Genomic DNA, 17,398 nt, shown 5'->3' on the forward strand with positions numbered 1-17,398 from the left:
GCGCTTATTCATGCATTTATGTATTTACTGTCTTATCGATCGATCTCCTCATTTGCATGACGGCGAGCAATGCAAGCAAACATACACAACATGAGCCTTCTGAGCTTCTTTGCTATTTAAAAATTTTTTTTTTAAGTCAGGCTGTTTGTTCAAAAATATATGAATAATACCCTGTTGACATCAAATTGTACTTTTTGCCTATAATATAATAATATATATATTATTAATATATATATATATATAAATATAATAAATGACCTTTTTTAATTTCCTTATTATTTAGTGGATTCAATGATATCATTTGTGTGAAATGGGTTTCATTCCAGATACAACTGCCAATAAATGTTTTTTTTTTTTTTTTTACTGTTTTCTACCAGATTCCACTGGAAATTGCAGGGTTGAAAAAACAAATTCATGGTTACCTCATGTGCAATGACAAGAAGCGATGTTATACTTTGACACCGATGCGGCAAAAAACATGACAAATCTTTAAAAATGCCAAATTTCTGTACAAGATTGAAGGGTAGTGAAATCAATGCTATTCTGCTTCCACTTGTGTTTGTTGGTGAGGTCACGTATTTTGTTCGTGCGTGCGTGCGTGCGTGCGTGCGTGGCAAGTTAGCAACATGTCACAAGTTTAAGCTCCTTAAGTCCATGAAGAGCTTTTAAATTCCATTTGATGTCGTTCTCAAGTTTTGAAATAAAGTTGCGCTGTCACATTAGTGCCACTGGAGGCATTTTAGCATGTCAGTCATTTGTCAGGTTTTCACTACGATTGACACAAAAATCATTTTGTCGGACTGAACTGCACACTTGAGATTTTTCTCAGCTTTATTGCTCGGGTTTGCGTTCATACACGACTTTTCAAACATCCTTTCATCCACATTTGAGTTCAAATTCAGTATGCAGTTGCACTTTGACTTCACCTTGACCTCTGACCTGTGTAGAAATTAGGTTTCTTATGTTTATTATGTTTTATTAAATTAAATAAAGAAATAAAATATTTAAAAAAAAAATGGACATTCAGGGTGTGTTTCAAATTTCAGCTGAACAGTAAGAATATAAAAGTCTGATTTAAATATTACCTGAATATTTATTTTTATTTTCATTATTTGCTATGGGGCCCAAAAAAATAATAATAAAAAAAATAAAAAAACATCCACTGCATTCAATTGCCAGTCAGGCCAATCAATCATGTTGTTTTCTTCAACCACAACATCTGGTCCTGCAGACGTCCTGCTGGACCACTGCGTGTATGTGTGTGTGTGTGTGTGTGTGTGCGTGTGTGTGTGTGCGTCTGTGCGTGCGTGCATGCGTGCGTGCGTGTGAGGGTGGAATCTGAGGACTTTGATCTAAACACACTCAGAAATATACTAGAAATGATCACATAGACACACACACACACACACACACACACACATACTGTCATCAACAGTCCATATGGGCCTGATGATGTCATCTAGTTCTGCTGTGCCGGTTTTTTTCTTTGTTATAAATAACAACAGGCCACCTGGACTGTGCGTGCGTGCGTGCGTGTACTTGTACATGCTACATTGTGAGGACCAAAATACGTCTTTAACCAACAGAATGAGGACATTTTGGCCGGTCCTCACAACTCAAGACCTCTTCTTCAGGGTCAAGACGTGGTTTTAGAGTTTCGGTTTGAATTGGGTTATGGTTGAGGTTAGGGTAAGGAATGGGGGTAGCCAATCATTTTTGATGGTTGGGGTTAGGGGGAGGGGCTAGGAAGCATGATGTCAATGACATGGCCCCACAAAGATAGTAAAACATACTTTGTGTGTGTGTGTGTGTGTGTGTGTCGAGGCCCTAATGATCCCTCAGGCTAGCCGGGCTGAGCGAAGCCTCAAAGCAGAGCACAAGCATTCTGACCTAATGGGACGATGGAGGATTCTTTATTTGTGTGTTTGTGCGCGTGTGTGTGTCAGATTTCAAGGTTTCCGTGATTGTATGCATGGGAGGAAGGAAGGTGTTTTTTATGTGCACACGTGCGCTGCCTGCCCATGACCAGTGTGTGTGTGTGTGTGTGTGTGTGTGTGTGTGTGTGTGTTAATAGGCCGGTGGAGGACTGACGCTGGCATAGATGGATGGTCCAGGACAGAGAGTGTGCTGACAACCAGTGAATACGGGCCATCGTTGCAGAAAGGTCAACACACACACACACGTGCGCACGCACACACACACACACACACACATGCACGCTACACTAATGTCAGGAGAGTAAAAAGAAAAAAGGAGGTGAGAAATGTGTGTCTCCTCATTTATGTGACTTTGAAACTTTTGATAGAGTGCGGAAATGATGTGTACGGTTTATTTAAGAACGTATTCAAAAGATAACATTTGATAACTGCTGCGGAATGAAAATAATAAAGTAACTTACTTTTAAAATCAAGAAATCAGCTAAATTAATTACTTTTGGAAGTACTAATCAGTAATCGCATATAAAATGGAAAAAAAATTGTCACTTTTATTTTAGCGCAATATCAGCCAACCTTGCTGAAAATATATGAACTCATCGTGCAATCAAACATTCTATCATTAATATGTTACGCTAATATTAATATCATGTAACAAAAAAAATAATAATTCAAATGTTTGAAATGAACCTTGGTTACCGAACCACATGCTGCTTCAGCTGTGGTGAGCTTGCAAGCAAATTCAAGCACGAAAGCTCACTTGCGGTCCGGCAGGTCAAATGTCCTCCGTCGAGGCTTTTCTCGCTTTTCTTTTCTCCTCATTTCTTTTCAGCACAAAAACACACTTTTCTTTTTTTTCTTTTTTTTTTTTGCAACAGACTGCGATTGTAATCTGAAATAAATAAAGGGGGGCCCAAGGTGGCGGACGGCGAGGGCGGGGTTGGGGTGCACACGGAGCATTATCACCTTGGCTGAGCGTGAAGAGTTGGAAAACAACAACAAAGAAGAAGAAAAGAAGAAGAGGAGGAAGAAGAAGGTCCAGCAGGCAAATTCATCTTGTGCTGCTACAATCAATCTCCGGCCAAAAGAAATACACAATAACTAGGCAGGAAGAGGCCAAGATTAATGGGCCAGCGACATCTCCACTGACCAGCACCACCTCCTCCTCCTCATTCCCCTTCTCTCTCCGCTACACACACACACACGCGCGCGCGCACGCACGCACGCACGCGCACACACAGGCCGCGTGGTGATCTATGGCCGGTGCTGACTGCTTTACAAGTGCATTAGCGGCGTTAATGAGAGCAGCCAGTCACTCAGCAAATGGACGCCAGGCCAAGCTGGGCTCACACTAATCATTCAACAACACTCGTCGTCTTTGGACACCTCTTAAAACCTGCTCTTTAGCTGCGTTTAGACGGACCGCAAAAAGTCGGGAATTTAGGCTTTGCTAGATTATTTCTTTGTTGTAACAATGCATTTTTTTGGGGGGGGGGGGGGGAGATATTACATGCTACATTTGTGGGATGAGCGAACGGCCGAAACGGCCCGTTTTGCTTTTCTTTCTTTTTGCTATGACCTTTGACTCCTGTTTGGTGGACTGGATGACTGAAATTTGAAGAAATTAGAGAAGACAATTTAACAATATTTATTTATGCATCGAACAAATAGCAGCCTTATTAACTCTTTGACTGCCAAAAACGTTAAATAACGTTTAGTAAAATCCTATGGAGTGCCAAAGACGTTAAAATACGTTTTTTTTTTTTAAACAGAGGTGAAACTAACCATTTTCTATTGTTGATTACTGAAAAACGGAATAAGGTAGAAACAAACTTTTTTTTCTGATGAAAGATGAGAGTCCAATCTTTCATTTGGTAATATGTGCGTTTCCATAGTCCAAACACATATTTTTCTGTGGACCTTGAAAGATCAGTCAAAAATGCTTAAATCGGCTGGCACCCACGGCATCCCTTTTCTGAAAACGTCTGGCAGTCAAAGAGTTAATATGTGTAATATGGATTGAATCGATGAGTCGACTATAGTTCGTCCCATCTGTGTTTAAATTAACGCTTGAGTTGAATCATCACTAATCATGTCATTTAGTCATCGACTAATTTATCAAGTCAACCTTCAACATTTCTTGACAATAATATGTTATATGTGACCTCACTAGTCGAATATGATGAATATGACATTTGTGGAATATGAGTTAAGCAGCAGAATCCAGCTATTTTGATCCATCTCAGAGGGCGGCCATTTTGACACAGTTGCTCAGGGCTCAGGCAACGGCCCAACCACAGCTCACCTGTTTTCTGAAGCTGAGCTGTGATTGGTCGCTACCTGAGACCTGAGCAACATTGATTTCATCTTCAGTCGATAGCAAGTGGCAAAATGGCCGACCCCTGAGATGGATAAAAACGGCTGGATTTTGCTCCTTAACTCATATTCCACTAACGCAATATTCACCACAATTCCGTATTTAGACTAGTAGGAATGCATAAAACAATTATTGCAACAAAACTAAAAAAGTGGCAAAAACGGCAGTCCTTCCTTTAGTTAAAAAAAAGTTTGAATAGCTTTATTGTCAACAAGTTACAATGAGATTCGTTACCCCGTGCAAAAGATTTATTCTGTGTGACCCCCAATCATCTAAACGTGGCCTTCTGATTAATATTGTTTGTTGAATATGAATTAAGCAGCAATATCTACACATTTTTATCCAACTCAGGGGCAGCCATTTTGCATACTGCTGTCAAATCAAACCAAACCAAATCCAACTTTATTGATATAGTACCGTCTATACATGAAAATGCAACTGAAAATGCTGAGTGACCGTCGACTAATAACGACATCACGGTGCCAAAGGGCTCAGGGAACCACCATCAGTGGCTCACCTGTTTTTTTTACCTTTGGTCATGTGACATTCGCAAGCTGAGCCCTTCAGCACTGTGATGTCATTTTCTGTTGACAGTAAATGGCAAAATGGCCGCCCCAGAGTCGGTTCAAAACGTGTGGATTTTGCTGCTTACTTCATATTCCACAAGCGCGATATTAATCTGAATACCGCGTTGAGGCTCGTGGGAGCGCAAGGACGAAAATCTTTGACTTGACTTCCGCTGGAGAAAGTTGGACTCGCCGATCTGGTGCCGTCACCGCCGGCGGACGATAATGCTCTGCGGAAAAGTGAAATGTTCAGCCAACGGGGCAGTCTTCATATGTCTGAGAATATGAAATATGGAAAGCAGCTCGCCTTGCTAGCTTTGGATATCCCGATTGCCACTAGCCTTAAAAGGTTGGTACGAGCAGCACCGCGAGACTCGGGGCCAGGAACTGTTTCATTAATCGGCGCACATAGGGGCCGGATCTGGCCCCCCGGTCCTTGAGTTTGACACCCAGTTCAAACTCAGTCGTTATTTAGCGAGCCACGTTAGCTGAGGCCCCGCCCATCGCAGAGGCGGCAAGCACTGATTGGTGGAGAGCAATACATCAAAGAGATTTTGTTGAAGACGCATCCAACATGTCAGCCGGCCACTTGCGATGCGTTTTGGTTAACAGATAGCATCGGCGTGCGTGACCGCTCAACCCGTTTCGCACCCTTTATCGACATGCACCCGCCTTATATGTAAAAAAAAAAAAAAAAAAAAAGAAAAGAAAAATGGGCAGAAGAGGGAGGACAACACGAGATGCTCAGCCAGATAGAGTCGCTATAAGTGTGAGTGTGCACGTGTTTGTGCGTGTGGGTGTAATTAACAGTGAGTGAGTGCGATAATGTGCTGTTGTCGCACACACACGCACACACACGGCTTTGTATACAAAGAATTAAAGAGTAATGTATTCCAAATGGGAGCGTCTGTTAGCGCTCTGTCTTCATCATGGCATGCGGGGAATGCTAAACCTAACGCACCACTGCAGGTGTGTGTGTGTGTGTGTGTGTGTGTGTGTGTGTGTGTGTGTGTGTGTTGATCTACTTTATTCAAGAGTAATCCCGTACTTATTAGCGGTTGGCTATCACCAAATTCAGCTATTCTCATTTTGTTCTGTTACCTATTTGTATATTTGTTGGCCCCAAATCCCAAAATAACATGAAAGTTGTAATCGGTTTCAAAAATTATTATTATTTTTTTTTTTTAAAGGACAACGCTCATGTATTTTAATGCATTCGAGTCAAGCCATCGTATTCGCGGAGGTACGTGACCATGGCATGCTTTTGAAACGGCAACACTTTGTGAATACAGGTCATCGAGACCACCCTAATTAATACAAATGAATATTCAAATCAATTCAAATTCTTTATTCAACCAGCTGAGCGTCACTGATATTAAAAGCTAAATTAAAAACATCACTACCCTTTGAAAAAGATGGCTTGCAGATGATTTGATTTTGGAAAAATGCATCGGAGGCACGCATGCATTGTACACGCGTGGTAAACATCTCAAAACGATGCAGAGAAAGGTCTGGAAGGTTCTTGGCAGTGGTGGAAGTCAACAGCTGATCACTTGCTAATGTCTCGCTGCTCAGATACAAGCCTTTGGGAAAATTTAAATAAAAAACGATTATGTAATTCTTACATAAATGCAGTAAGATGGTTCGCGGGAAAGTAGTAATTGTTTTTTATAGGAAGCAAAAATATACTGTACATACCTGCATTCTCATAACTCCTGTGCATTTTCAGTTTTATAAAAGCATTTCTGCTGACATTTTTGATTATTTTGTTGTTAAATCTTCACATAAGCACAATTAGGTGTGTCTTTCAGTCAATACTTTGTAAGTTGTACCCCAAAAAAAATCACAAATGAGCTTTGGAATGAGTCAGGGTTGACAGCATTTCAAACTTTCAAAGCCAGCAAAGATTTCTCTTCACTTAAGATGTTTTTTGCTTCTGCCTGGAGAAAACGTGACAAACGAGAATAAACACGATTTGTAAGTTGAAAATAGGAGGAGAGCATATAATATGTAGAAAGCAGTTGTGTGACGTCTGAAAGCGCGCGACGGGAAAACATCACTTGTGAGGTGCGATTGCTGGCGACAAGCTTTCACTTCTCATGTGGTTACGCACACACTTGCGTTAATAGCAGAGAGCGTAGCGAGGCGCCAAATCTGGTCACGACGCCGGGATGCTGTAATGTGCATTGTTGGCTGCTAAAAGCATATTCACGTTTGTACCACAAGTTTGAAAATGTAAGTCAATTATTTAAAAAAAGAAAGCAGAAAAAGCTGCATACCTTGTTTGACCTTTGACTTTTAGTCACGTTTACTTCTTATATTCATGCATTTACTTTCTAAAAGTCATAATCATGACTCGTGCTCACAAGAAGGTCATATGAATCAGAAAAATATATTATCTTTAAAATAGTTCATTAAAGCAGCTTAAAAGAATTTTGAGCCGTTTCATATAAACACAAAAAGTCAAATGAAAAGGAAATGCAGCCAAAATTAAAGTTTCACAAATTAGTTAAATTAAATCAAACTTTTTATACCAGAGGGTGGCAGAAATGCATCAAATGTTAAAAAATAAAAAAAAAATTGGAGGAAAAACATCACCAGGAGCTACTGGACGAAGAAAATGATTGACACACACGCACACATGCACGCACACACACACACACACACACGCACACACGCACGCAAAGACCATTAGCATCTCGGCAGAGGTAATTACCGTTAGCACCCAAGGGTGTAACCTTCCTTCATCCCTGAATGCTTCACAGCAGTTTAGCCCCCAAATTAACGCGTGAGCCCATTAGACATAAATAACTAACTTTTGTTTCAAAAATAAAAATAAGCACTTTCTTAATTGTCTTTTTTTTTTCCCCCTTAAACTCGAACTTTAAAATCCCCAAAGAACAAAGCGGCTGCTGTGACCTGCAAAATTGTGTTCGCTGTAAACATACAGGATATCAACCCGAACTCTTTTTATATTGAATAGCATCAAGATTATTGCCAAACTAAGTGCAATTTGTGTGGAAATTGCGTGGGAATGCTGAAAGGTGAATGCAAAGACTTAAATGCATGTGGAAGAAAAAAAGTTCAATGTCTGTCCCATTGAAAATGAATGAGGAAAAGTTGATATTTGACGTCAAATTGTGCAAATACTGTAAGTAATGTGGAATCAGATGATAAATAGCCCGGGAGGCATGAATTTTTGAAGCAAGTTGAAATTTGAACAGCGTAAATTGAAAGTATTATGTGGGAGTTGTTACGCGGCAAAAAAAGTGTGAAGAATAAAAATCACAAAACGTTTGTGGGAATGCTCACAAATGTTGACACGTTACGCTGAGTTGACTCCTTTTTGGTGACATTTACGGCACAAGGGGCTTTAAATGGCACCAAAGTGGCCCTAAAAGCTCTTAAAAAGGGATAAGGAGTTATGGTGGAGTCAGTTGAAGAGTTTTATTTCGACAAAAATCGTGCTTTGCGCAGGGATGCGATTTTTCCGCTAATTCGCGGAATTCCGCTTTTTTTTATCTCCCCCCCCAAAAAAAAATCAGATTATTTTTTTTTTTTTTTTAGTTGATTGTGTATGCACATGACTCCGACAGATAACATCTTCTGCTATAACAAAGACATTTGTGGTATGCTCTAATATGAGTTACTTTTCATTTGGTCATGATACAATTATTTGTTCATGAAATTTGAACTCTTCAACATTATTTATGTGTTAACTTAGTAATCACATTAGTTAGATATGATGATATTCTCAGTGATAGTTTTTAAAAGCAAAGGCAGTCCAATGTTTTTGAATGTGACTGATTTTGAGTTGACTAAAACTGCCATTTTATATGGGATAGTTCAATATACATTGAAAATTTATGCTGTTGTTTTGTCTATTTCTTTGTCATGTGAGTGCATTGAAAGTACTTAAAAACACGGAAAACCCATGAGCTCCGGGGGGCTGGACCTAGCTGGGTACCAGCGGCCCCCAGACCCCCGGCTAAATTTTCAGATAATTTCACTTTGGTCAAATCACATCCCTGTTTGCGCCATCCTGGCTCCATTTTATAATATTTGAACATAACAATCCTCTCCATTGTCTAATATCAAGCGCACTCCTTTTTGGACAATTCATGAACGGGAGGCCTTGAATGTGATCGACGTGGCCCGAAAAGCTCTTTAAAGGCGGTAAACAGATTGAGTGGTTAAGTCCACCGACACGTCAATCACTTGCGGGCCAATCACAGGTGCCGGTTTCCCCCCGCGGGGGTCTCGGCTTGCAAAGCGTCAAGAGTCTCCTTGTCATGTGTCCTCCCGGTCTTCTCACTTTTCCTCTGTTGTGACGCGTCCACTCTGCGCCTTTTAGGACGTGTCGACATGTCCAAGTGTCATCTCCAGTCTGACGTCTCCGCCGCTTGGACACTCCTTTGACGTCCCCTGGAGACGGCGCCGACGAGGTTGACGGAACCAAAGGTGACAGCATGCTCAGTGTGTGTGTGTGTGTGTGTGTGTGTGTGTGTGGACAGAGCTAACTCAGTCAGCATGGCGCGGCGGGCTGAACACAGCAGGGGTGTCTTCAAAGTGAGATGTGGCGGGAAGTTACGCAACGTTCCTGTTAGTTTTCCCGTTAGGGTTTCAAAATATGGTTAGGATTTGAAACGAGGGTTAGGGTTTTAAATTGGGGTTTTTAACTTGTTTTAGGGTTTCCAATGTAGGGCTTCAAAGTAGGATTAGGGAAATGAACTAGCGTTAGGGTTTTAAACTTGGGTTCGGATTTCAAAGTAGGATCACAATTTGTAGCACGGCTATAACATTTTGGGTACAAAAATTCTGAATATGTGACCTGACTTTTTTTCCTTGCGGTCAATCCCACCACTCAAAAAAAAACGAATATGTGATTTTAGGTTTCAAAATATGGTTTCCCGGTAGGGTTGGCGTTTTAAACTAGGGTACGGGTTTCAAAATAGGTCTTTTAAACTATTATTACAGTTTCAATTCAGGGTTTTAAAGTTAGGTTAGAGTTTCAAAGTAAGGTTTTAAACTGGGGTTAGTGTTTCAAAGTAGGCTTTTAAACTTTGGTAGGACTTCCAAGTTTCACATCAGGGTTTTAGACGCAGGCGTGGGTTTTAAATTAGCGCTTCAAACAATGGTAAGGGGTTTCTAATTGGGGTTTCAAACTGCGCTTAGTGTTACAACCTTGGGTTAGGGTTTCAAATACGGGTTTGAAACCAGGAGCATGCAAGCGGTGGGCTCAATAGGGTACAAAAGTGTTCCGGGGCAACACAGCCTGGCGGTCGCCCTGGGCATCCACTCTGCTTCGTGCGCTCTTGCGTTGCAGCTTTTTTTTACTAGTTTGTCTTTTTTACGTGGCTCGTCTGTAAGTTAATTTGATAGTTCGTAAGCAGTTTAGTCAGTTAATTAGTCAGTTACTTTGAGTTACTTTGTTAGTCACTCATTTAGTTTGACAGTCAAGCAGTTGTTTTGCCTTGCGCACTACTGCCACCCACAGGACTGGAGTGGAACAGCAACACCATTTTGTAAGAAAACGAGTCAGACAGACGAGACTTATTTGGACTTGGCGCACTTCTGCGCTCCACTGAATGGCCGTCTTGTTGTCCGGAACTTTTTTTTCAAGTATTGGTTTTTCAGAATGGGAACGAGATGAAATCCAGACGGCCTCGGGACTCTTCATTTGGAAGGTTGATTTGGGCACGCGCAAGTGCAAAGCAACAAACTCGAATGTCAGACGATCCGACAGTCGCTCTAAAAGAACTTTCTTAGGGCGGCGCGGCTCGGCCGCGTTTGGGCTCGCTCCATCCATCACAGTGTGTATTCACAGCTGCTCTCCCGCCTTGCCACTAAATGAACAAGCTTTAAAAACAAGCTTGACTTTTGATTTCCTGCCCTGCCGTTGCTTCGTGTACGTGTCTGGGAATTGTCCTCACGCTTCCATACGTCTCATGTTTGGCCTGTAAGTCTTATTCCTCGTGGACTCTTCCACTATACCTGCTGGTAATTGGATGTTGCTGCTTTCGTGTGTGTGCGTGTCCGCGCGTGTGTGTGTGTGTGTGTGTGTGTTAGGTCGGGGCGTGATTGATCGATGAGGCGTCCCTTGTCCATTTATTTCCCGCCTATTCGGAGCTGGTTAAATTTTGGAAAAATGAGCGCGTGCGGGGGAAAAAAGAGAGATGGCGGCAGATTACACTGAGGTGTGCTCGTACATCTCAAAACGGCGAAGCCGCTGTGAATTGTCCGTGAACATTAAGTTATCTAAATGAAAATCAATAGTGTGTGTGTGTGTATGTGTGTGTGTGGTCAGTGCACAAGGACAGTGGCCGGTCGAGAAGGACAAGCAATGTGCTTCATACTAGTAGGGGATTGTCACGGGTATTGTGTATTTTTTTTTGTACTTTAAATTTACTAAACACACTTAAACTTAGAACTACAATTGGTGCCACTGTGTTATATCTTTATCCTCTGTGAAGAATGACTAAAACCAGTGCATCTTACTGAGGAGTAGCTTGTGACTGTCTTCTTAATGCATGTTTGTATCATACGGCCCCCAGGTGGCCAAGACGTGCACACCACAAGGAGCAGTCATTTTGGCAACAACGCTTTCATTCTTTACAGTCTATTTAGTTACATTACTATGGTGCTCTATCTTATTTTTTTTTTTTTTAAATGGTGGGTTATTTTGGGAGGCTGGAACGGATTGATGGTATTTCCACTCATTTCAATGGGGAAAGATGATTTCAGATTTGTTTTGCATCAAGTCAGTCGTATAATTGAACAAAATGTTTACCCAAAACATCTAACAAAAATCCACTGGCTTCATTAAAGAAATAGCACAAGCGGTAATTAGCATTACGGTAATTGTTCATCTTTAAACAACTTTGACATAAACCAGTGAAACCAGTGAGAATTTTGTCGACGAAAAAAAAAAATGCTGACGAAAGTTAAACAAAACCTAAAATAGAAACCATTCATTGATGACTAAAACGAAAATGAAAACAACACAGTGACAAACATTCACGCAATCCAATCAGAAGGAATGAAACGCGGGTGGGAGAAAAGAACCACGCGTTCATTGTGCAGCTGTAAGATTATTCTCAAGCGATTATGCACTCGTTTTATTTAGGTGAAAACTAAGTTATATTATTGTCAGTTCGACATGTTTCAAGGATGCGATTAATAAAGACACCGTTGTATTAAATGCGTCTTGCGTAATAAACTACGGTTATCATTTTCTGTCTAAAAGTTGAAATGCATGCTGAAGGAAAATATCGACTCAAGTTCCCCTCTCAGCGAAAATCGAATATAATATCATTGAATGTATTCAGGGCAAAAATTGGCGTCTGTCCTGATGATACCGGCGACATTTTGAATGATACGACTTGAGAGTATTTTGAGCCGTAATGTTCCACGTTGTCACCTTGATGAAGCAGTCGTAATCCCAGTCAAGCCCTCAGGAAGTCATCCTTTTCTATCTACACAATGAAAATGATCCCGACTCATTTGCATATTATCATATGCGCGCAAGTCCCAGCGCAGCTCGCACATCATCCCGGCTCGGCGGCCACTGGAGAAATCTTTTCAGCGTTCACGCTCCAGCGGCGCCTCACTTGTCAGCACTTGTAGGATCACACCATCGCGCCGGCAATTATCCCCACCCCAGAGCAAGCGCCGCAACCATCCGGTCTCGTCGGGTCGGGTCGGCGAACCTCGCCGAGACGTTGGTGGGGTCAAGCGTACTTGGGTCCCTTGAAAGCAGCTACATACAGACAACTTATCAAAATGACGAAATGGACATTTTCACGGCTTTTATTATACAAATCCAACGCAGATGTCCTTTGAAAATTCTGCCTCGAAAGCCACTTTCACTTAACAAGATGAAATGTGGTTGCATGTCTATCATGAGCAGACCCACAAAAAGTCTCGAGAAGACATATCCAAAAAGGACACAGGATGTCAGCCATTTTGGTTTGATGTTGTCACCATTTCCGACTCATTTCGGTTATTGCTACCACATCTAAACCTCTTATGGAGTTTTAGCAAAATTCTTAAGACAGATTTATTTCACAAAATCAACATTTCGTAAGTCTATTGGAAGTAGACTCACAAAAAAGTCTCAAGAAGCCATATTGTCAGCCATTTTGGTTCGATGGTGACATTTTTTGCGTCTTTTTGACCATTTCTAAAAGTCCTTTAAAGAACCAACTCCTTTTGGCAATTTAATCCTATTTCTATCACATTTGCGAGGAGTTTGTCTCATTATTTTTGGGCGGACCATCGAGGCGAAATTTGATGACTTGCCCGATGACACGAAACTCTGAAGCCCAACAGACTTTATTTTTTCATTTTATTTTTTAATTACCCCCACACGTCAGTTTGAATTGGCAGCTTGACATTTCGTAAGGCCACAAAAAAAAGTCTGAGTTCGCCATGTCCGAAGAGACACAGGAGATTAGCAATTTTGGATTGGACGCACATTTTAAGTTTATTTTTGAGCCATTCAAAGACAAACTCCTTCTTGGGATTTTTTCAGATTGTTACCCAATTTAGTCAGAAGGACAAATCTAAATTTAAAACGTGGACAATGCCAAATTGCGAAGATTCTGAATTGTTGTCATTATTTGTGAACAGTGCATGGCAGTAGTAAGTAAAAAAAAAAAAAGAAGAAGAAAAATCTTAAAGGTGTGTTCAAGGATCTTTTGTCGCTGTGTCTTCAGGGTGGATCATCATAATTATTGGTTCTCGATCCCATCAATCAATCTGCCGTAAAAAAAAACGTTGTGCACACTTTGAATGTTTGTAGCATGAAGCCGCTGAGCTTCAGATTCAGCCATTCATCGTTGTAGCTCCACCAATCTTACCGCATACTTTGAAAATGGCCGACAGCCACAAGAGGACGTCCGTCTATGAAGTGAGGCCGGCTGCAGAGACCGACGAAGATGGAGATGAGCTTGCACGTTCGCGACTCGTAAAGTTTCGAGTTAAACTCTTTGTAAAATGTACGTAAAATGTCTGAGTGCATCAGCCTATGTGGCATTGGCGTTTCATGTTGGACATCGGTGACATCTGCGAGGTTCTGTCAAGTAAATATCACTCCGTTTTTGCAGTGTGGGCGTTTGCCCCGGACGAGCGGAAGCGCTGGCATTATGGGCTTCTGCATGCGCGTTTTAAAACAACTGACTTTTCGAGAAAATCCTTGAATACACCTTTAAGCCACTAAGGCCATATTTGGCCATGAAGTCAGTTGTAGGTCCACAATACTGCCATAAAAGGCCAGATGCGAGAATAATAGTGGTGGTTGTAATGAAATGATTGTGCCTCCACGGCATGATAAGGCTTGCGTCGCAGTCAAAAGGTTGCGAGCTCTTGTTTTTGCGTGTGGAGTCCACATTGTCGCCCACCTCTGCTCAACACGGAGGTGAAGCATGTACTTAAAGGTGGGATACAAATGTTGCGCTTCTCCTCGCCTGCTTTCAGGAAGACGTAGTGACTCTTGCGCCGGCGACTCGCACCTTGTAATGTTCTCCCGTTGGATGGAGAGGGGAAAGGGAAGGGCGGGAATTTCTCCATTGCTGAGGCAGTCAGGCAGAGCGGAAGAATAAATCAGATGCCCCCCACCCCCCCCCCCCCGAAACCCCCATCTTGGGAATAGCCCACACGGATCCAGTGAGGAATTGGTGAGGAGGAAGCAGAATAAGGTGTGCCTACCTGCGCTCATTTCATGCCACGCAAACTCACCTCTCCAATGACCAGACACGGTCAAAGTGCTCATTATGCGGTGAACCTGAGGGACGACAAGGCGGGTTGCGGGTGCGGGTGGGGGAGTAGTGGACTAGGAACAAACCACCGCATTCCCCACATTCAGCGGCTGGGATGAGAACCTTCATGTGTTCTTGTTCTGCGCACACGATCAAGCAAAATATGTTTTTTGAAATTGAATCTTATTAGATTGTGTCCCTAATAAAATGACCTGTGAGTGCACATTTTTCATGTTCAGCATTGTTGCTCATCCCACAAATGTTCCAAACAAATGGATAATAATCAGCCTTAACTTTTGTGCTACGTTTGGAAGATTGTGACTTCATGATTGCAGCGTGCACACAAAGTGCGCCTCACAATATTTCTATATGATATTTACACCGCATGTGTGTGAACTTGACTAACCTCATGATGCAACAGCAAGTTGCAGGAAGTTGCATTTTCAAAGGCTTTAGCGTTAGCAGATATTAGCTTCGTCTGTTGCTCGATCCCGGCCATCTAAACAACTCTTACTAAAAGGGAATAATTGAAGCAATACGATGCACTTGTCAGATAAAACACAGCAGAACATCGAAGGTTGAACAAAAAGGGATTTATTTGGATTCGGAAATAAACTTTCCCCACATTGAATCATGTAAATCAGTCAAACAATGTTTTCAGTAAGTCGGTAACGTCCCTGCATCCTGAGCCGCCGTCTGTCCCCATTTAAAAGCAAAGTAAAGAAATAAAATAGTGTCATACTAAAATTACTAACAAAATGTACAGTGCAAGAAAACGATTTTGGAAAATATGACTTAAAAAAATAATAATTTTAAAGACCTTAATCATAGGTCTGGGACAAAAGTGAGCATAGTTTTAAACCTGCATTTAAAAGCATTTACATTTATGGCTGACTTCTGTTGCCAGATTCTTCCATTTGTGTGCAGCATAACAGCTGAATGCTGCTTCACCGTGTTTTCGCTTTGAACTCTATATAGGCTCCACTAATTGACTTGAGTCGTCAGACCACAAAAAACAATTTAGAGTCTTCAACAAAGGAAATGATCGTTTTTGGAATGTGGGAGAAAACCAGAACCTCTCGACTGTGAGGCAGATCAGTTAAGAACCGATGCTGCACACTAGGCGAGTCAAAGAGTTAACTCTTTGACTGCCAAAAACGTTAAATAACGTTTCGTAAAATCCTATGGAGGAGTGCCAAAGACGTTAAAAGACGTTTTTTTTCAAAACAGGTGAAACTAACCATTTTCTATTGTTAATTACTCAAAAACAGAATAAGGTAGAAACAAACTTTTTTTTTTTCTGATGGAAGATGAGAGTCCAATCTTGTTTTGGTAGTATGTGTGTTTCCATAGTCCAAACACACAATTTTCTATGGACCTTGAAAGATCAGTCAAAAATGCTTAAATCGGCTGGCACCCACGGCATCCCTTTTCTGAAAACGTCTGGCAGTCAAAGAGTTAACATTAAGTTTCATGGAAAAAAAAAGAAAAAAAGAAAAGAAAATCTTAATTTTAGTGTAAAAATAAAATTCTGCATCATTTTTAAATTGGTCTTTCATTTTGTCATAAAAAGTATAATATATCAATGTTAACTGTAAAAGCAAAAAAAAACGTTTAAAAAATTAACTTATCAATTTATCAAACGAGCAAAAGTGAGCGTTGATAACATGATGACTGCCCAAGAAAAAGTTGCTTGATTCTCATCATGCGTGACTTTGTTTCGACAACGGAATTTTTGTTGGTGCGCAATGTTTACTTTGTACACTGAATGGACAATTTGTGGCCACGTTTTCAAAAAGGTAAACATCACTCGTTTTGGTCTAAATCACATTTATTGTGCGCCGCATGTCGTTTGTCGCCGTTTTCCGGGCCTTCACTGGCTTGTTGACTTGATTGGAGCCAATGAGTGACTTGTTCCCCAAAGAGGGATGAAAGGTGCAGCTGGCCCACAGGACGCCTTTAGTAATCCTCCCAATGATGTCTGCGACCGCTGACGCTTACCAGACCTACACACACACACACACACGATCCATTTTTATTGTATTTGGGTCTGCAGCCACACGCACACACGCACACACGCACACACACGAAAACCAAAATCCATATTATCGAGCGGCCGGTGTCACCACAATTATTCTTTTGAAAAAGCCATTGAAAACAAATTACATCTGCACTGCTTATTTTTTTTTGTTTTTTTTTTTTGCTCCGCCGGGTGAGCAATGCTCAGCTGGCCGCTTCTTTGCAGTGTTAGCGACCAGCTGCTAACGACCGCTCAGTCCGCTTGGGCGTCGTCGGCGCATGGCGAAGTTGTGCGGTTGTGCAAGAAGAAACTAAAGTTCTGAGAAGAGGAAGAAAGGAGGCGTAAAAGTACATTTTTTCTGTAATATCATGGAAATGGAAATTCAATGAATACACTTTTGGCCGTGGGACAATTCAAAATGATTACCATATTTGTTTTAACATTTATCACTTTCATGCAATGCTCAAATCGTAACCACTAAAATCCTTGCAAAAAATGATTATTCATGTCGAAAAGACAACATTTCATCTCGCTAGTGTAACGTATGGCTAACATTAGCTTCCCTGTGTTTGTTTACTAGGTTTTCCTTTCAGATACAGACAATGGCTACTGTTCAATATTTTTTTTTTGCTTATTACATTTATTACATTCCCCATCATATTCTTGAAGTAGAATCCCAAGTCTGACCAGAGTTTGAAAATGACGATAATTGAATTTGATCACCGATTTGATCAGAAGATGGA

At 41.2% G+C, this 17,398-nt stretch overlaps 1 protein-coding gene across 12 annotated transcripts in view; it reads left to right on the forward strand.

Moving 5' to 3' along the window:
- LOC144050745 (uncharacterized) overlaps nucleotides 1-17,398 on the forward strand; it is a 145,168-nt gene that overhangs the window by 86,333 nt on the left and 41,437 nt on the right. For 11 of the 12 annotated variants that reach the window (XR_013293919.1, XR_013293918.1, XR_013293920.1 and 8 more), the window contains exons 5-6: nucleotides 2,075-2,164; nucleotides 9,232-9,338. Coding sequence is in view for 9 of the 12 variants with exons in the window: in XM_077564309.1 (XP_077420435.1) it covers nucleotides 2,075-2,164; nucleotides 9,232-9,296 (155 nt within the window). In the remaining 3 variants the exon portion in view is untranslated. Of the gene's footprint in view, nucleotides 1-2,074; nucleotides 2,165-9,231; nucleotides 9,339-10,514; nucleotides 11,302-17,398 lie in introns of those variants that run through there. The other variant, XM_077564306.1, reaches the window with a different exon arrangement.

Source organism: Vanacampus margaritifer, chromosome 4 (assembly GCF_051991255.1).
Source record: "Vanacampus margaritifer isolate UIUO_Vmar chromosome 4, RoL_Vmar_1.0, whole genome shotgun sequence".
Classification (NCBI taxonomy): Eukaryota; Metazoa; Chordata; class Actinopteri; order Syngnathiformes; family Syngnathidae; genus Vanacampus; species Vanacampus margaritifer.